At 50.5% G+C, this 20031-nt stretch overlaps 1 protein-coding gene across 1 annotated transcript in view; it reads right to left on the bottom strand.

The window, feature by feature from the left end:
* Positions 1–17955, bottom strand: part of CRY2 (cryptochrome circadian regulator 2) — a 34867-nt gene extending 16912 nt beyond the window's left edge. The window contains exons 1-5 of the mRNA XM_068989335.1: positions 17732–17955; positions 7731–7839; positions 5232–5374; positions 3530–3714; positions 2481–2569 (exon numbers count right to left, since the gene is read on the bottom strand). Of these exons, the coding sequence (XP_068845436.1) occupies positions 2481–2569; positions 3530–3714; positions 5232–5374; positions 7731–7839; positions 17732–17955 (750 nt within the window). The remainder of the gene's footprint in view (positions 1–2480; positions 2570–3529; positions 3715–5231; positions 5375–7730; positions 7840–17731) is intronic.
* Positions 17956–20031: the final 2076 nt, after the last annotated feature.

Here is a 20031-nt window from a genome sequence, read left to right as displayed (position 1 = left end):
GCATTTTAAAATGTTAACATTCTTCTGTTTTTTCAAAGCACATTTGGGAGGGAGGGCTTTACCTTTTCAGTTATTCCTTGCATTTTTAAAGTGTTTTCTATTCTTTTTTTCATCCAAATGTACATCCGTAGGCACATTTTGCTTAGTCTTGGTCATGTAAGAGAGTTCAACGTGTTATTTATTTTATTCTATGCATTTCTTGCCATTTCCTTCTTTTCCTTTTAGATTTCTTGTAAAAGAACTCAAGATCTTTGACTTGCACTAGTTCCCACAATCTGGATTTCCCTGTGTTCTTACGGGTGCAGTTCAACACATTCCTCTGGCCTGTGTGCCACTTGCAAACTGGTGGCTGGTACCAGAGACTGGCGTGGACTCAGGTTTCCTGTCTTTGGCGAGACTACAGGGGAAACATGCCTGACAGTCACTATCCTTGGTGTTAGCAGTCATTAGTGAATCACCAGGGGCTGCAAGATTCCTCTGTTCCTTTTTCATTTAATAACTGGGACACTTTTGTGGAGAGATGCTTGCCCTCAGCTACTACTGGGTAACCCACTGGTAAAGATCATATTGTTTGGCCCCCTCTTTCTGGTAACAGCACTTAATGTTCTTGTGGTGACCCACCCCTTCCCTAATCTCAGTTCAACTGGGTAAAGTAGAGCTAAGCCCACCTTGGACTCTGGGAGTGGGCTCACTCCCAGATTCAAGTCTGAACAGGGAAGGGGGCACCCTCTTCCCTGGCCTTAGTCACAGTCAGGGACAGTCACATGACCCAAGCCAGACCAACGAAAACACTCCTTGGGACTTTTTCTGAAGCTTTTGGAAACTTTCTCAGGTAGTACTAAGCACACTGAAAATAAGCTTCTGGTGACGAGCCTTGCCACCACTCAAGGAAAGCCTGCCTGAGAATGGAGCAATACACAGGAAGGCAGTACTGAGATGGAGAATGCATTCCAAGTAGCATTAGCTCGACACCTGGGTCCAGCTATGCCTGAAGGCTACATCCTGGGACTCTTGGGTATATGAGTGAAGAAAAATTCCTTTTTCAAAAGCCATCCTGCAAACAAGAACTGATCAATATTGTCAGTCCTCTTGCTCTTCCACTTTCACAACCCTCTGAACCACTCCTTTCCTCACCCTGAATGGACTTTACTTCCCTGTTTCACGTCTGTCATCTCTATAGACTATGTTTTAAACTCTATGTCTGTCGTGCTGGGCAGGCTTTCTAATAGCTAGACCGTCCTGACCTAAGAAAATGCTCACTTCAGTTTTGGAGAAGTGAAGTTGAAATAAACCTCCTGAAATGGTTTAAACTCCTGTCCATCAGGCACCTTGTGTTCTCCGAGATATGTAAAATACAGTATTCCCCAAGATCATCTTTGAGTCTAAAGGGCCCTGACATAGGCTCCCCTTTCTGCCCCCTCGGCCCAGCCTTTGTCTCCAGACTGACTACAAGGATGTCTGCATAAAGCTAATGTGGGCAAAGACGGCTGGTTCCCTCACAGATCTTGGACATCAGTGTTCCTCCTTTTAAATGGCTGGGGCTTGCTTTCGGCCCTGTCTGATGGTAAGATCCAAATGGGGACCTCAAGGCTGCTGCGCCTTGGGGAGACTAGGCCCGTGACCCGCCTTCACTGCTGGCGAGGTACTTCCTGGGCTGGGGAGCACTCTTCCCAAGTGGGCTGTCTTAGCCTCCTTCCTGCACTGTTATCACCTGGCTGCTGGGCCAAATGCCCACTACCTGAGCAGGAATAGAACACGCCGTGATTCTAGGGACCCAGTCTATAAACCAGCTGCAGGGGGGCAGGAAACAGGAGTGACTGTTGTTGAGAAGAGTCTCTGCTTCTCTAGTCCCAGGAGGTGTAGGTGGGAGGGACGTTGTGAGGGCCTCAGCCTCTTTCTTACCTCTGAGCAATTCCTGCTTCACTGGGGGGTGGGCCATTCATTCTGCGCTGAGCAAATGGAATTCAGTGCCTCGGAGGAGACTCAGCCAAAGCGAGCAGGGGTGGGGAACACGGAAACACAAAATAATCTTCTACACTTTACTACCAGATATCCTCTTAGTGAGAGAACATCTGACCTCTTACCCATTGACCTCTTAGGAAGGGGACACATCAATGAAAAAAAAAAAGCAATCTAGCCCAAGTTTTAGAACCAAGTAGAACAAGGTCTCACTCTGCTACTTAAAAACTGTGTGACCTCAGGCAAGGCTTGATTTCCTCACTGGTGAAATGGAGAGCTTAGTATCCACCTTGCAGAGCAGATGGAAAAATGAAACGAAATAGCACAAGCAGGGGCTAGACCCAGAAACGCTCAGGCCGTGGCCAGCCCACGGGATAAGCACTCACTAATGGCAGCTGCTCTTACTGCTGTTACCAACCAGCTTGAGTTAAGAGGCACTCAGGGACATGAACCTGGCTCCATCCCCCTGGCTGCACGGGGGTGTCAGCATCTGAAGCCCTGTCTCGGCATCGGGGCCATACCTTCCGTTCCAGGTGCTTATCCAGGCGGGCCAGTGCTTCCGTCTCTCCTCCCCGCCAGACTGCTGGGCCGAGCCCTTCAGTGGGGAATCCTACAGAGGGGTAGCAGGGCCACAGGACTGGGGGTCAGGTCAGTCTGGTGATGGCGCAGCAAGTCCTCACGTGCGGCTCTGTTCTCTGAGCTCCGTGCGAGCTGAACTATGGTGTTCTTGGTGCTAAGAGGTCTAAAGCCAAGCGAAGTGAAGTCCCTCAGTCGTGTCTAACACTTTGCGACCCCATGGACTGTAGCCTACCTCCTTCCATGGGATTTTCCAGGCAAGAGTACTGGAGTGGGTTGCCATTTCCTTCTCCAGAGGATCTTCCCAACCTAGGGATCGAACCTGGGTCTCCCGCATTGTAGGCAGACACTTTACCGTCTGAGCTATCAGGCAAGTCACTGAGATAATCCTTAATGTTTCCTCAGTGATGTTCTCTAAGTCATGCAGGTTTTCTTCCCACGGTGACCTCTTCTCTCCTTTCCCTTGCCTCCCTCATCTCAGCCATGTCTCATCATAGGCAGGTGAGAACAATATTATATGGCTGGCCCTGGCAGGTTAGCTGGCTACAGCTGTGGTTTTTAGGTGAGAAAGGCTAACTTCATTCAGATTTAAAAAAAAATGTGTGATAGGTGGGGAAGGGGAGAGAGGCTGACATAGCCCCTTTCATCAGAAGCAATACCAGTTATGTCGGTATTGAGAAGCCCACTGATGCCAACACCAGGCTATGTCTATATCGTCTGAGAGGTAAAAGTATAAAATTAGTCATGAACTAGAAACAGAAGCTGAACATGTGACTATGAACAGGAAAAAAGACCAGAAGGACTGCTGTAAAATGATCAGCGGTAGGTAACTGTGACAGCTATTTCCACTTTCATCTCTCTGTATTTTCCAAAGTGTCCACAATGACATGCATCACTTTGACAAAAAAAAGAAAAAAAAAAGTAAGCTGGTTTAAAAAAAAAAAAACACGAAAAAGGAGGTGACAGTGTGAGGGGCTGGGGCAGGAGTACGCACCCAGCTCCTCCAGGGAGGGCACGCCGTAGGTCTCATCGTGGCTCTCCTGGATCTCGGCCTGGCAGCCCTCCATCTGCTGGCTGGTCACGGAGCCCACGGGCTTCCTGGGCAGCTCCATGCGGCTGATGATGGCCTGAAAGCGCTTGTAGGTAAGGGGCGGCTTCTGCCCATTCAGCTCAATGATCCTGGGAATCCCAAAGACGCCTGCCGTCACTCACGAGGCCCTTCATCTCAGGTCCCTGCCCTCCCAGAAAAGAGCCCAGACTGCGCAGGCTTGGAGGGTGGCCTTCCTCATCCGCTCTGAGTCCCACCCCTAGGGAGAAAGGAGGGGGCAAGGGAGGCTACGTCTCCATGTTACTGAGAGGGAAATGAAGCCCAGACTGCTGGAGCAGATGCCTCGGGTAATGGAGCAAGTCAGGGCCAAAGCTGGGCCTCAGTTCCAGGTTCCCTGGTGCTGGTGTGGAGCCGCCTAAAGACAGAGACTGACCATATCTCTCCTGTCACAGAAAAGTCCCCACTGGCCTTCACGGTCCTTGGCCTGCCTGTCCAAGCCACAGGGCGCCCTGTGGACTGTCTCTACCCCAGCATAAGCCTCCAGGAAGTTCTTTGATAAGAGCTGCAAACGGGTTCCTTGGTTGGAAATTCATTCTCTCCTTGGGCCCTAGTTACTAGAACGGAGAGGTGGGGAACAGCCTGTCCCTCCCTAAATCAGAGGCTCGGGGTTCATAGTCATAACTCAACCTTAAAGGGTTTTTTGCAGTTTACAAAAACACAGCTGCACTCAGGTAAGAAGAAAAACTAGGAGTGTTTAGAGGCGCATTGAGGCTGTTTATGTAAGGATGACTTCGGACGGGCGGGAGCCAGACTCCTGGGGCTGCTGTTGGCCAAGCAGCAGCTGACAGCAAGCCCGGACTTGCCGGCGAGTCCATCTCTCAGGTCCTCTCTCCTCCCCTCCGTTAGCGGAGGCAGAAGGTTGGCTGCTGCCCGGCAGTGCCTCCCGCCGCCGCCTCCTCCAGCACGTGGCGGAAGGAGGCGCTCCACACCCAGCGCCTCCCCCCGGGAGCCCAGCTCACATGCAGAGTTGTGTGACCCAGCCTCCCAGCAGCCACCACCGGTCTGGGGGAGGCGGGGTCTGGGGGAGGCCGGCGGGGAGCTGTGGTGGCGACAGCAGCCCAAGAGGGACAGCCCTGCAGGGAAGGAAGGGGAGGAGGGGGTTTCCTCCTGGCCTCTCTGAAAGCACAGGGCCCCGCAGCGATCTCTCAAGCCTCCGAGGCAACATCTAAATGCGAGACCTGGAAACCCAAGAGCGAGGGGAGCCCAGGGAACGCAGCTGGGGGACAGAAGCTGTGCCTGCGAGACCAGAGATCTACAGGGAGGGGCCACAGACAGGGCCCCACTGGGGTCAGAGGGCAGTTTCTGAGCAGCAGGATGGAAGCAGGAGTATGTGGGGTGGGTGGGCCTGGAGCGTGTGAGGAGCTATGGACACCCTGCTTGCGTCTCTCGGGCCTAATGAGCCTCTGCACCCAAATCGGGTAAGCTCTACGGGCCCCCACTCTGAGCTGTTCTCCCCCGGCTCCGAGAAAACGCCAGGCCCCATATGGCACGGGGCCCTACTGCTAAACCTCCCTGAGTTCTGCTCAGCAGGGCCCCAAACCACCAACTCCCACAACGGGCAAGCTGAGCCCTGGGACCCGTCTCTTACTTGTCCAGGTCATAGAGAGTATGCGAGTTCTCGGTGACCACCTCCACACCAGCCTCCTTGGCCATCTTCATGATGGCTGCGTCCCGTTCTTTCCCAAAGGGTTCAGAGTCATACTCAAAGGTCAGGCGGGTCACCCCCCATTCCTGTGGGGGAGAGAATCTGTAATGCTCACCACTGCTGGGGAGAAGGAAGCCGGGCGGGCACTCAGCTCCCTGCCAAGAGGAAACCAAGCACGTGGGGAGACCCGTCAGAACAAACTGCGGACAACGACTTGCACCAGAAAGCCAACCATCTGAGGGCCACGAGGTTTGAGGAGGGCAGGCCCCTGAGGAGAGGCCAACAGCCCTCACCAGTGGAGCCCGAGGCTGGTGGTCCCTGTGGCATCAGGAGAGAGGTGGGCAGCTCTGGGCGCCACCAGTGTCCTTGTGGGAGAAGAATACAGCAGGAGGCTATAAATACACGCTCCCAGGGGAGCCCCGTCCCAGAAACAGGCAGAGGATCGCCACCTCCCGCCTGCTCAGCAGCCTTTCCCAGAGCTCCTTGGGGCCCTGCAAACTTCTGGCCTAGTTTTCTTGGCAGACTTGTGCTATGAGAAGTGTCCTCATGGTTTCCATGGCAACACTCCTGTGGCCAGTAGCAAACAGAGCTAGTAGGCTCCAGCTCTCAAGACAGCTGGGAAAGGAGCAGCTGCCCTTGGCCCAGAGGTCAGAGAAATCAGAGCAGAGGGGCCACATATTTTAAAAGAAGGGGATTCTTTTCCAGGTCTTTAGTCATGTCTGGTAGAAATCTCTGTATTTCCTAGCAAACCTGGGAGAAAGTGGCCCCGTGAAAGGCTGCCCCCTTTCTGGAGCCCACAGAAAGCCCTAGAGCATGCAGCTAGCAGGAGGGAACCACGTTCCAGCCCAGGTCTCTGGCCACGGTCCCTGAAAACCCTGAGCCCTTGGGGCGAGTGTCCTGGCCATGCACACGCCAGTCCGGCCTCGACTCGGCCCTGCTGCCTCTGGGTCCTGCGCAGAGCTGCTTATCTCTCGTCCAAGGTTAAGGTTGGCACTAAACATTTATTGGGCGCTTACTAGGAGCCAAGTATTCTGCTTAGCAGTTCACACTATTATGAACTATGAATAATAATAAAGGGTTACTATTAGATAACACCTTCTCCAAGAAGCCTCCTTGGCCCTCTTCAGAAAGATTCTCTGGCACCTGCCCGTTTTCCATCACAGCAGTTACCATATGGCAGGGAAGCTGCCCACTACTCGCTAGTTTCCTCCATTGGAGTATGAGTACTGGGAGCAGTGATCGTGTCGCCTCAGTCTCCATCATCCTAGGACCCAGGATGGGGCCGCGCACGTAGCAGAAGCTTAATAATATACAGAGAATGGCGCTCGGTCTGTATCTCTGGGCTATTAGTGGGCTGGCCTCAGAGGTGCTGGGAGGTGGGGCAATGCAGCAGGAGAAGAGAGGCCTGTGTGTTTAATGGTATGGTGGTCACGAACACAACTCCGGGCTCACAGCCTGGGCTCAGGTCCCAGACTGCTGCTCTGAGCTTCGCAGGCATGGTCAAACTATTGCTTCCCTGTCTGCAGGACAGGGACAGCAGCACCTACCTCTGAGGGCAGTGGCAAGGAGTACAGGCATTAATGTTCATAGAGCACGTACTGAGAACAGCGCTTGACTCACAGTCAGCCCTCAGTGAATGCTGGCTCTTACCAGCACTGTGTGATTTGTGCATGTGTGTCTGTGTGTGGGGGTGTGGGGAGGTGGGGAGGTGAAGTGAATGCCGAAGTATTTACTCAGCTGCCTGCCTTGACATTCAGTCTTTCCTCTTGTCTTTTCCCTCCAGGAAGAACAGGAAAGGAAGCAGGGTGCAGAGAGGCATAGAAACAATTGTGTGCTGATGTCCTAGAGCCCTCTGTTCATGAGCACTTCTGTCTTTTTAAGACCCGTTTGGGTCTTAAAAAATGTGTATTATAAAGAGTTTGTGGGGAAACTGGGCTGGCTACCTGATACAGCAACCAGAGGCCTATGTGGTACTGAAATGAAGATTTTGTCAATCATTTACAGAGGAAGTAGGGACACTTCCTTAAAGAGGCTGATTTTTTTTTTCCCAATAAAAGGAGCAAAGCAAGAGGGGAAATGCCCCTAGATAAACAGGAAACCTCACCCTCAAACTCCTGGCGCAAGAAGAGCCCTAATAAACCTTGCTGGCTTGAACCAGGAAAATAGTTAAGGGAGCCAGGGTTGTCTGGGGTGAAATAAGTCATTACATCCCATGTCTGAACTGAGCTGGGAACTTTCCAGCAAGACACCAGATTCCCTGATGTTTTCCTTAACACAGTTTCCATTCTGTGGGCAGCTGACCAGCTCCATCCACTCCCAGCTTCCCTAGCAGCAGTGGTCAGCCCGGCCCTGACTGTCTCCACTTCCTCAGTCCGAAAGTCGTTTCATTCAGTCCGCGGGGAGCAGGCGCCCACCGTCTTGCCCCGCACTCTGCGCACGTACCTTGAACAGCCTCGGAAACACGTCAGCTGGCTGGCCGCGGACCACAAAGAGGCGGGAGTTCAGTTTCCTTAAGCTTCTGTCCAAATCTTCCAGAGACTGAAGCAGGAACCTGCAGAAGCCACGGAGTCCTTGTTGGTGGTAACATAACAAACAGCCACTCCTTCCCAACAAAGCGGCGAGAACCTTGTTTATGCCAAACCAGTAGCACAGTTCTCCTGGGTTCTTGTCCAGGCGTGATGTGGTGGGGGGTCAGGGCCACCTCCGCTGAATCCTGCCTTTGCCATTACTAGCTGCGTGGCTTTAGGTAATTACTTAACCCCTTTAGCTTCTTCCCCCCTAATCTGTCATACACAGTTGGTGTTAGTACCCATCGCACAGAATTGCTAAGGCAAGAAAACCAAATAATGCAGAAGAGCATTCAGTACAGACCCGGGAAGAGAGGAACCTGGGGGAGTGTGAGCTGCTCCTACTCGAGCCACTCCTCGCGATCAGAGGCAAGTCGCTTACTCCCTCTTGGCCTCAGGCCCTGGGTGTAACTATCTGCCCATCACTAGGGGGCTGTGAGAAGCACAAGGGAGAAGAGATGGGGGAGCCATCTGAGAAGCAAGGGCAGTCCTGTGGTATGTAGGCAGAGGTCCCATCAGCAAAGGAACGAGACTGCAGTTGCCCTGGAAGGTCTCATCCACCCTGGTCCGACAGATTCCCTGTCTTTCCGCACTCACGCTCTGGTCTGTGTGGGTGTCTCCTGATACGGCCCTATGGCCTGGGCTGGGTCCCCAGCGTTTCATTTGGCAGGTAGCCCCTTCCTCAGGCCTCTCCAGGGCCCTGGCCATCAAGTTCTCATCCCAAGAGGGAGAAGGTATGTGTCTGGAGGATTCCCTCCCATGCATCCATGGGTGTGGGACTCCAGAAACACAAGCCACCTGGCCTGAGGGCTGGATCAACGTGGGATAGGGACAGGAAACGACCACTGCCTGAGAGCTTTCAGGGTCTGTTTACTTTACAGGACCACAAAAATGTATTACCTGCACAGCTAGGCAAAGGAGAAAAGGAAAGATATACTCATCTGAATGCAGAGTTCCAAATACTAGCAAGGAGAGATAAGAAAGCCTTCCTCAGCGATCAATGCAAAGAAACAGAGAAAAACAACAGAATGGGAAAGACTTGAGATCTCTTCAAGAAAATGAGAGATACCACAGGAACATTTCATGCAAAGATGGGCTCAATAAAGGACAAAAAAGGTATGGACCTAACAGAAGCAGAAGATATTAAGAAGAGGTGGCAAGAATACACAGAAGAACTATACTAAAAAGATCTTCACAACCCAGATAATCACGATGGTGTGATCACTCACCTAGAAACAGACATCCTGGAATGTGAAGTCAAGTGGGCCTTAGAAAGCATCACTACGAATAAAGCTACTGAAGGTGATGGAATTCCAGTTGAGCTATTTCAAATCCTGAAAGATGATGCTATGAAAGTATTGCACTCAATATGCCAGCAAATTTGGAAAACTCAGCAGTGGCCACAGGACTGGAAAAGGTCAGTTTTCATTCCAATTCCAAAGAAAGGCAATGCCAAAGAATGCTCAAATTACCGCACAAATGAACTCATCTCACATGCTAGCAAAATAATGCTCAAAATTCTCCAAGCCAGGCTTCAACAGTACGTGAACTGTGAACGTCCAGATGTTCAAGTTGGTTTTAGAAAAGGCAGAGGAACCAGAGATCAAACTGCCAACATCCACTGGATCATGGAAAAAGCAAGAGAGTTCCAGAAAAACATCTATTTCTGCTTTATTGACTATGCCAAGGCCTTTGACTGTGTGGATCACAATAAACTGTGGAAAATTCTGAAAGAGATGGGAATACCAGACCACCTGACCTGCCTCTTGAGAAATCTGTATGCAGGTCAGGAAGCAACAGTTAGAACTGGACATGGAACAACAGATTTGTTCCAAATGGGGAAAGGAGTACGTCAAGGCTGTATATTGTCACCCTGCTTATTTAACTTATATGCAGAGTACATCATGAGAAATGCGGGGCTAGATGAAGCACAAGCTGGATTCAAGAGAAATATCAACAACTTCAGATATGCAAATGACACCACCCATGGCAGAAAGCAAAGAAGAAATAAAGAGCCTCTTGATGAAAGTGAAAGAGGAGAGTGAAGAAGTTGGCTTAAAGCTCAACATTCAGAAAATGAAGATCATGGCATCTGGTCCCATCACTTCATGGCAAATAGATGGGGGAACAGTGGAAACGGTGACAGACTTTATTTTTGGGGGCTCCAAAATCACTGCAGCCATGAAATTAAAAGACACTTACTCCTTGGAAGAAAAGTTATGACCAACCTAGACAGCATATTAAAAAGCAGAGACATTATTTTGCCAACAAAGCTCTGTCTAGTTAAGGCTATGATTTTTCCAGTGGTCATGTATGGATGTGAGAGTTGGACTATAAAGAAAGCTGAGTGCCGAAGAATTGATGCTTTTGGTGGTGTTGGAGAAGGTTCTTGAGAGTCCCTTGGACTGCAAGGAGATCCAACCAGTCCATCCTAAAGGAAATCAGTACTGAATATTCATTGAAAGGACTGATATTGAAGTTGAAATTCCAATAGTTTGGCCACCTGATGCAAAGAACTGACTCATTGGAAAAGACCCTGATGCTGGAAAGATTGAAAGTGGGAGGAGAAGGGGATGACAGAGGATGAGATGGTTGGATGGTATTACTGACTCAATGGACATGAGTTTGAGTAAACTCGGAGTTGGTGATGGACAGGCAGGCCTGGCGCGCTGCAGTCCATGGGGTCGCAAAGAGTCGGACACGACTGAGTGACTGAACTGAACTGAACAGCTAGGCATGATCACCTTTCTGAGAAATTCATCAATATTTTTTTGGTGGTGGGGGAGGGGTGCTCACCATGGGGCATATGGGATCTTACTTCTCCGACCAGGGATCAAATCTGTGCCTCCTGCATTGGAAGCATGGAGTCTTACTGCTGGGCCACCAGGTAAGTCCCCATCAATACATTTTATGACATCTAACAGTTTAAACAGATTAACTATTCATGTGGTTCAAAATTCAAGTTACAAAAGGGTACACAGTAAAAGAAGTCTCCTTCTCCTGCACCCCCGGGAATTTTATGCTCCTCTCTAGAGACAACTAATGTTATCAGTACTATTATATGCCTGAGATGCTTTCTAAGCGTGTTTTCTTTTGAATTCTCTCAGCACATTTTGAAGAAAAATACTACCCTTTTTTATAGATGAGGAAAATGAGCTACAGAGAGGATAATAAATTTGCTGAAGATCCCAGTTATTGGGGACAGGTTCCTACCCGACACTGTTGGTCAGACTCAAACCATGTTTTCTTCCTTAAGCCTTCTAGCGGCAGGTCAGACACTGCTCCAGGGGCTGAGATTCTTGTAAGCTTGTGTTATGACGAACACACACCAAACTCCAGGTGATCTACTGACCTGCTCTTCTGCAGGAAAGAGGCCCTGGCAGGTGAGCTTGGTTCACAGCCACCTCCTGCTACCTACCCTGGGGTCTCCCACCCAGCCTTGTCAACAATGGGAGTCACTAGAGTTTACTTTGAGCACAATGAAACCCAGGGTATCCTCCGCCGCACAGCACAGTCCCTTGACTGTGGGAGCCTTACAGAAGCATCGACTGTTCTCAGGCCCCCCCGCCGCCTCTGACGTCTTCGATATGACACTCCCAGGCAGTGAATGCCAGAGATCCACATTCCGGCACGAGCTGAGTCCTGGGCTCAGCCGGAAGCATTGTGCTAGCTGAGGAGCAGGCAGGGACTCTCTGAGAGGCTGCAATGGGAGACTGACAGGCTGAAAGCCAGAGCTCCGCCTCTGCGAATTTCTATTTTTGAGCACTGACACCCTTAGAAAAGCAAAGCTGAGACAGTGACGCACTGCACTGCACTCGCGCTGGCCTCCTCTCAGGAGGGAAATACGAGAGATTGCTTCCATGCCACCTGCAGGATGCCTAGGGGTAACTGGTGACTTTCAGACTTCACAACCTCTAGACAGAGGCTCCTCCATCTGCACCTCCCAGAAATGTGCCTGTCTTGCACTTGGGGGCCCGCATCCTTCACAGTCCACTAGGCTGAACAGGACTCTGAAGCTACAAACAGGACTGGCATGCCCGTGAAAGCGAGGTTCCAGCTGCCTTCTGTAGACTCTATTTCTAGACCTCATGTATTTATTTGGCTGCAAGGGGTCTTAGGTGCCGCACGATCTTCACTGCACCGTCTTTTGTTTCAGTGCATGGACCCTCTAGTTGTGGTGTGTGGGCTCCAGAGAGAGCAAGCTCAGTGCTGTAGCCCCTGGACTTCGTTGCTCCATGGCATGTGGGATCTTAGTTCTCCAACGAGGGATTGACCCACAGTGTGTTCTTTGCTCTGCAAGGTGGATTCTTAACCACTGGACCACCGGGGAAGACTCTAGACCTCATTGATCAAAAGGAGAGATTCCTTGCAGCACCTCTGAAGTACAGATGACCCAGTGAGAACCCTTTTCTGACAAGAGAAGTCTACAGCCAAGGCAGGCAGCAGAAGGCAGGACTCCGAACTCAGCAACCAAACGATGGTAATAGTAACAGCAGTAACTAACATTTAATGAGCATTTACAGTGAACCAGGTACTATTCTCCCTGGAGGAGGAAATGGCTACCACTCCAGTGTTCTTGCCTGGAGAATTCCATGGACAGAGGAGCCTGGTGGGGTACAGTCCATGCAGTTGCAGAGTCAGACAGGACTGAGCACGCACGCACAGGTTTTATTCTACCTGCTTTACATACATCAGCTCATTTAATTCTCATTTTACAGTTGAGGAAAACTGAGGCACAGAGAGACTAAGTAATTTGTGTAACATCATTCACCTAACGAATAACCAGAATTCAAACCTGGACAGTGTGGCTTGGTGTCTGCATTCGTAACCACCAGGCTCCAATGCCTCTCAACCAGTACTCACCCCCTGAACACTGAGGCCAACACTTTGCTACCAAATCCTTGTTCCTCGAGGGGGATCAAAACAGTTGTGAGTCACCCAGAAGCTTGCCAAAATGCAGGACCTCAGGCTCCCTCCGAGACCTCCAGAAACAGAATATGCATTTGTGGCAATCTCCCCTGGTGATTGCTTTGTACAGTAACGTTTCAGAAGCACCGTCCCAGAAAACAGAACTTGACTTCTAGCTTCTATTGACAAGTTGCCTGCCTTGGCTTCTAGTTTGTTTTCACTAAAGTTCCTCTCTTTGAGATCCTGGTTTTGGCCCTCTAGAAATGCTATTACTTCCAACTCCCCCAACCCCCAGTCAAGCCCTGCAGAGGGTTTCTCTAGAAAGTGAGGTCTCACAATGACCTCCAGGAGCCCCAGCCTCCAAGCAGAGAAACTGCAGCCGTGGCTAGGGCACCACCCGAGAGGCCTGCCAAGAAGGAATGTGGAGCAGTGCTGCTGCTGGGCAAAAGCGCCCTGGTGTTGGCAGGCACATTCTTTCACCAGAGAACCTTGGGCCTTTGTGCTCCCCTAGAGCCCTCCTCTCCATGTGGCCAGTTTCTCTTTACTCCAATGAGGGACGACTCCAGAGAAAACTGGCCTGGGCACTGGAGGTGGCAGTGTTTGGGCAGCAGCTCACCCTTGGCAGCTCCCAGCCGAGCTCACACGGCCGACATTCAGAGCACACAGCCCTGTGTGAGCGGCTCATGCTCACCCTTTGGATCAGACGCCATGTGCAGCTCAGCTGCATTATGTAAGTGCCCTGCAGTCAGAAGCACAGCGGAGGAAACCAACTTGGGACTTCCAAAAATACTAAGAGGACAGTAATTCAGGGACTCCATGGAGCTAGCCTTTCAAAACAAGACAGGCAAATCTTAAGGCAAAGACTTCTCCAGAGACAGCAGATTCTGTGTTGAGAAATATTTTTGTTTATTTGTTATTAATAGGAGGAAGGAAAATGATAGTGAACTCTGTTTTGGGGTCCAGATCGCCCTTGACCAAGTCTCTCTGTTTCAAGCCAAGGTTATTTAACTGTAATGATGATAACTGTTGGCTGGCCCAAACTGGCTGCATATGGCATTAATAGAAATTAACTTCTCCTAAGGGCTGCCCGGGTGATACAGTGGTAAAGAAGCTGCTGCCAATGCAGGAGACACAAGAGCCGAGGGTTCAATCCCTGGGTCTGGAAGGTCCCCTGGAGCAGTAAATAGCAACCCACTCTAGTATTCTTGCCTGAAAAATTCCATGGACAGAGGAGCCTGGCAGTTTACGGTTCATGGGGCTGCAAAGAGTTGGATATGACTGAGAGAGCACGGGCACACACACACACAATTTCTCCTGGAAATGGGACGAACTGAGAGAGTAGCACTGATATATAGACGTGGGCTGTCTATAAAATAGCTGGGGAGAAGCTGCTGTATATAACCCAGGGAGACGAGCCTGGCGCCCTGTGATGACCGAGAAGGGCAGGATGGGAGCGGGGTATGAGAGGCTCAAGAGGGAAGCGATATATGTATACAGATAGCTGACTCATGCTGTTGTAAGCAGAAGCTAACACAACATTGTAAAGCCATTATACTCCAATTTAAAAAAAAAAAAAAATTAAGAGTGCTTAGGCCAAATGGAAAAGGACAACCCAAACCCACAGTCCATAGCAGGGATGGATCTCTATGTATCACTTGGATAAAAATATATTTATTCTTCCCTAACTTCAAAGAGAAAGATGAAGTTCAAAGTTTTCACGCCTTTGGGGCAGATGGAAACATTTTCTCAGCAGTAGAACAATAAAAATGACTCTGCTGGGTACAGAGAAACTCAAATTCCCTACCAGCAGACCACAGTTTGCAATCTCCTTCTTGCTGGCCAAGCTCCAGGCAAGAATCACCCAACATGGACAGTGCACACGTGTTTAGCTCCCAGCAGTGGGAAGGGAGTTGTTCTTACCAGGCATCCTGGGTCACCTTTTATTAACTGAGCAATTTCAGCTGATATTTTATTTCTACCAACTCCTCCTGTCCCCAAAGTTCCTGCCGACAGGTGCAGCACAGAGCCAGAGAAAATGACAGAAATAAAGGCTGAGGTGAATGAACTGTTGCCCAACACCTGTCTCAGTTGTAGTAGGGAGAGAAAGGTAATTAAAAAAGCAAAAAATGCAGAGGCTTATTTGGAGCACCTATTTTAGAATCTAGAAGCAGTTCACAGCCCCCCCTTTTTTTTTTGATTCTCACTGCAGTACGTCCTTCCAGATGCAGTAAATTTGGGGCAAGTAGGGCTGGGGAAAGTGGAACAGGGCTTTGCTAATTAGTGCTTGACAAAAAAAAGTCCTGAGGTTCAAATGCTACCATGAGCCATAAACTTCCCACTGCCACCAAGGCAAGGAGTGCGCTAGCCCTTCTCCTACGCTAATAAATCTACATATTCTCGGCTGCGTTTCTCTGTCTATTTTGACTCTTAGAAAGTGTCCTTCATGGTTATTTTAATCTGATTTATCTGCTGAAGAACGCAGTGTGGGAGTCAGTGTAGGAAGTGCAGGAGGATAACAGAGACACAGATTGTGGCCCCCTGGCCTCTGGCAGAAGGCCTGGAGCCCACTTTTCCACGGAGGCTTCTCAGAAGCAGCAACTGAAGTATTTGCAGAGCTAGAATGTTCTGCTGTGGCACAGTTCTCCCAGGTCACTTCCAGATCCAGAAACAGCCACTGGAAGACTACACCTATTGTAGTTATGCAGAGGTGCGTCCGGCTCTCTCTCTCCCCCAACCCCCAACAAAATGCACAAAACCGCCTGCAGTTCTGCCTTCACGCTGAACCTGGGAGCAGAGTATGGTGGGGGTGGTATGAATGCGTCTGTGTCCAAACCCAAGAGCAATGATCATATTCCATCTACTTTGGGCGACTTCACCTCTCGTGTGTTGCCAAAACAAATCGCACTTCTTGCCAATGAGCTGCAACACGTATCCCAAGTTGTCAGGCTGGGGTTCTCGGGCCAGTGCTTCTCTGGCTTTGCTGCACATGTCAGCTTTAAAGACCCTAGTACCCAGGCCATAACCCAGAACAATGAAATAGAACTGGGAGAGAAGGGGACCCAGGCATCTTTCAAAGGTCCTTAAATGATTCCTGTGTGCCGCAAGGTTAAGAACCACTGCTCTAGTATGTCCCCCAGTTTTATTTATTTCAAGGCATCAATTCTACTAAAGGAAGGCTGGTTACTTGTCTTGTGCCACGAAAACATAGGCTCCGGGTGCTCTGGATACCACATCTGTGTGTCCACTGCTGTGTCCCTAGCAGCAGTGCCTGGCAGATATTAGGCATTCATTAAATAATTGCTCCATTAACATCTGCATTCTTGCATGGCCTCTGACTTCAGGATTTGACCCGAGCATCTGAGTTTAATCAGCAACAGAGTTTTCGTCATTGATCTGTGACCTCCACTACCACAAAAGTATAGGCAGTCCTATGCAATGTCCTCCAAAACCTAATAAAAGAAGAACCTCCTTCGTGACAATACAACCAGCGAGCAGTCTGGATTCTATTTACTCTGCCTGGCACGCTGCCACTGGGAGAGGGGCAGAGTCTGAGACTCAGTCCATGCTAGGGATGGCAGGTCATTTGAGAGTGTTTGTCAACCCCAGCCTCCTATCTATAGAAACTGGAGCAGAGGCAGAGCAATACAGCAGCTGAAAACCGTGTGGGCAGGCTCTCCACAGGACTGTTTGTAGTGGTTCTCTCAATATTATATTAAGTGGGGCGGAAGGGGCACTGAATAGACCCACTGCGGGGGGCACTCACTCTCCTAGCAGGGCACACACCTTGGAAAGGAAAGAATGGTGGAGAGCTGGCGTATCCCGGGAATAACTCTGCCCCTTGTGCAACAAGGCCACAAGCAAATATCCTCCAGAATAATGCAAACAAACCAGAGGACTACTGCAGGGCGTGTTGCACACAGATGGGAACACGGTGTCTCAGAACCCCTTGGCTTCAAACACTGCGTAGAGAGAAAGCACATCCACTGCCTGTTTGTTCATCTTTTCCCATGATCCTGTCCACTCCATCTCCTGGGTGTCATCAAAGAGGGGCCCTCGATACCACTGCTTTCCTGCTCCCTATCTCAGTACATCAGTTGATAAAAGTCTAATTCACAATCGCTCATCCGTGCTTTAAAATCAATCTTGAGAGAAGAAGAGAAAGGAGGGGACATTTTTGGTTCCTTTTTTTTTTTTTTTTCCTGGCGAGTCCATAACTGCTGAGGGAATTCTCCAAAGTGGGTTAAGCACTGTTCTCTGCTCTCTAGCTCAGGACAAAGTGTCTCTAACTGAACATGCCCTTGAGCCTGGGACTTTGCTTTATCTGATGCTAAGCCAGAGTCTCTAGACATCTCCCAGAGACAGGATGATCTTGGTGGAGCGAAGGCAGGATGGATGAAAAAAATGGATTAAAAAAACCCCGGGGCTTAAAGATGACCTTCAGGAGCTGGGCAATGCGCTCTTTACTTGAAGAACGCAGGCATCTGCTGTGCTGTCAATTCAGGAACCCTCCCTGTCCTCACCCCACCCCCACCCCGCCCCAGGTTCATGCCTAGACTGGAGTCCCTGTTCTGCCTCTCACTGGCTGCAAGTCCTCGGGCAGGTCAGCTTGTCTCTCTAGGATTCGAGTCTCAGCCGTACAACGGGGATCATGATCTGTCCCACAGGAACGTCGTGAGAACCAACCAAAGAGGGCAGCACCCAGTGCGGACCCGCGGTGTCAGAGGCTAGCCCTTCTGAGACTAACCCCCCGACCCCAGGCCGTTACTACCGGGACTCACTGCTTCCCCGGTCCCGGCTTCTCCCCTCCGGGCACTTGGCTCCGTCGCCCTGCTGCACCTCCTTAAGGTCGGGGTCTTTCGGCAGAGGCGACTGGGACCAGAGCCTCCGCTTCTGAGGGTGGGTGCCCCAGAGGCCAGGCTGCGTGCTCCGGGCCCACGAACCGCGCCCCCGCCCCGGGGCCCCCCTCACCTCCATCGGTTGATCCCGACTGAGGAGGAGGCCGCGAACCAAGGGTCGAGGATGTAAACGCAACGCACGCAGTGCGCCCCGCGCACGGCCGCCAGCAGAGCCGGGTTGTCATGGAGCCGCAACCCCTTGCGGAACCAGTGCACTGAGGAGGCGCCGTCCCCACGGGGCGCGGGCGCCTGGGCCGCCGCCGCCGCTGAGGGAGTCGCCGCTGCCGCCGCCGCCATCACCGCCCTGACTGCTGGGGCTGCCACCGCCCCGCCCCCATAGGCGCCGCGGGCCTGGGCCCCGGCCCGCCCAGTGACCTATGACGCCACGGCTCCTCCCTGGGGCCCCGCCCCACGACCCTGGAGCGCCTCTGCTATTGGCTGAGTGCCTCTCGCCGGGCGATTGGCTCTGAGGCGCCCCGGTTTGTCCCCGCCCCCTCACGTTCCCGCCATGTGTGGGCTCTCTGGAGAGCAGCCCTAGGACGAGTTGGGGTGACGGTGAGTGGCGCTTCCCAGGGAGGTCTGGGCGTGGACGGTGTCTGGAGGGACAGTGGGTCCCAGACGTCTTACTTGAAGCTGTGCGGGCTGGCGGGGTTGCTGTGACTCCAAAAAGTGACTTAACAGGACGAACAAATGGCTGCCCTACGTCATCATCGTCATCGATAGCATCGTCACCTACCTCACTCTACATCGTTACAACATTTTACTACAGCCACTATTTATTGAGTGCCTCTTTTAAGCCAAGCAGCATGATAATACCCTTACACTGACGCGTGGAGAGGTGCCCTGCTGTGCAGCAGCAGATGGGTTGGAAGTAGGGACTGGAAACGTGGAGGATGTGATTTGAGGTAGTAATGATGCCATCAGATGAATGTTTTCCTTTTGTTCTGTGTTTAGTAGACTCAGTGGTACCTCTGTATGCAAAGCACTGAACTGAAGTCTGTGTGAGATTGACAAGTGGGGCCCTCTGCTTCTGGGGGTCATCAAATGAATCTGTCTCAATTTGGCCCTAGGTGTGCCTGTGCTCAGAACACTTCCTGAACTTGGGAATGAGAAATGAAGGAGTTTAGCAATATAGCCAGCAATTTAGCAGCATTATTTGGAACAGCTCTGTAAACCACAGTGTTATTGCAGTCCTAGGCTCTCTCATTGTCAGGGCTTTGTACAAACTGTTCCCTCAAACCTGGATCACATACCACACCCCACCCCCATTCTAATTTCAGTTTGTCCTGTGTCTCTGCTCAGTGTGACTTCACCAGGGCTTCCCAGGTGACTTAGTAAAAAAGAATCCACTTGGCAATGCAGAAGACACGGGTTCAATATCTGGTCTGGGAAGATCCCCTGGAGAAGGAAATGGCAACCCACTCCAGTATTCTTGCTGGGGAAATCCCTGGACAGAGGAGCCTGGTAGGCTACAGTCTTAGGGTTGCAGAGTCAGACACACCTTAGCGACTGAACAACAACAAAACAACGCTGTTCAGGGTAGAGGTTGTTTGCTGTCAGTGTAGACAGCACATCTCACTCTGTGCTTTTTATCACTGGCCTTATACATGATATTGGAATTTCTCATCTGTCTGCCTCATTAGATTATAATCTCCTGGAGGGCAAGGACTGTGGCTCATTTACAGCTATATTTCCAGGATCTAGCTCAGTGCTTGGCACTTAATGCTCAAGGATTATTTGAGTAAAAGTTAGACAGGGACTAGAATCTTAGGTTGCCAGGAACATTAATGGTCTAGCCCAGTTATTTTTAAATCTTCTCTCCAAAGTCTTGCTGAATAATGAGATGCCACCTTTTGTTATTTTTAAAAAAATATTTATTTATATAATATTTAAATTGAGACATAGTTGAGCATTACTTTTCTTTTGAGACTTTGTGTCCTGTCTTCTAGCCCCTTTTGCCTCCACAAGGAGTGGAACAGAGAGTGGAAGGAGATTGTTCTTTCCTATAGCCTCAAAGATGGGTATTTGCTTCTTCTCCTCTGAACTCCCATGATGCTTTCTCTATAGAGCATGAGCTCTGTGAGGGCAGGGACTGCATTTATCTTGCTCACCAGTGTATTCCCAGCACTTAGTTTGGTACCTGACATGTAGTGGGTGCATAAATGTTTGCTGAGTGCCTGGGTGATCGTCATTTATCTCTCTCTTTTTCTTTCTTTTTTAGTTGACATGTCTTGCAAGTTTGGCAGTTTATTTGTTGAGGAAATAGGGTCATTTTCCCTGCAGAGAGCCCACATTCTGGGTTGTTCTCATTGGCTGCATCTCTGAGAATCGTTTAACATACCAGTCTCTAATCCTGTACTTCCTGTCAATTGG

Source organism: Capricornis sumatraensis, chromosome 16, assembly GCF_032405125.1.
Source record: "Capricornis sumatraensis isolate serow.1 chromosome 16, serow.2, whole genome shotgun sequence".
In the NCBI taxonomy this organism is placed as follows: Eukaryota; Metazoa; Chordata; class Mammalia; order Artiodactyla; family Bovidae; genus Capricornis; species Capricornis sumatraensis.
Note: the sequence above shows the minus strand (reverse complement) of the source record. Positions and strands in the feature narration are given on the sequence as shown.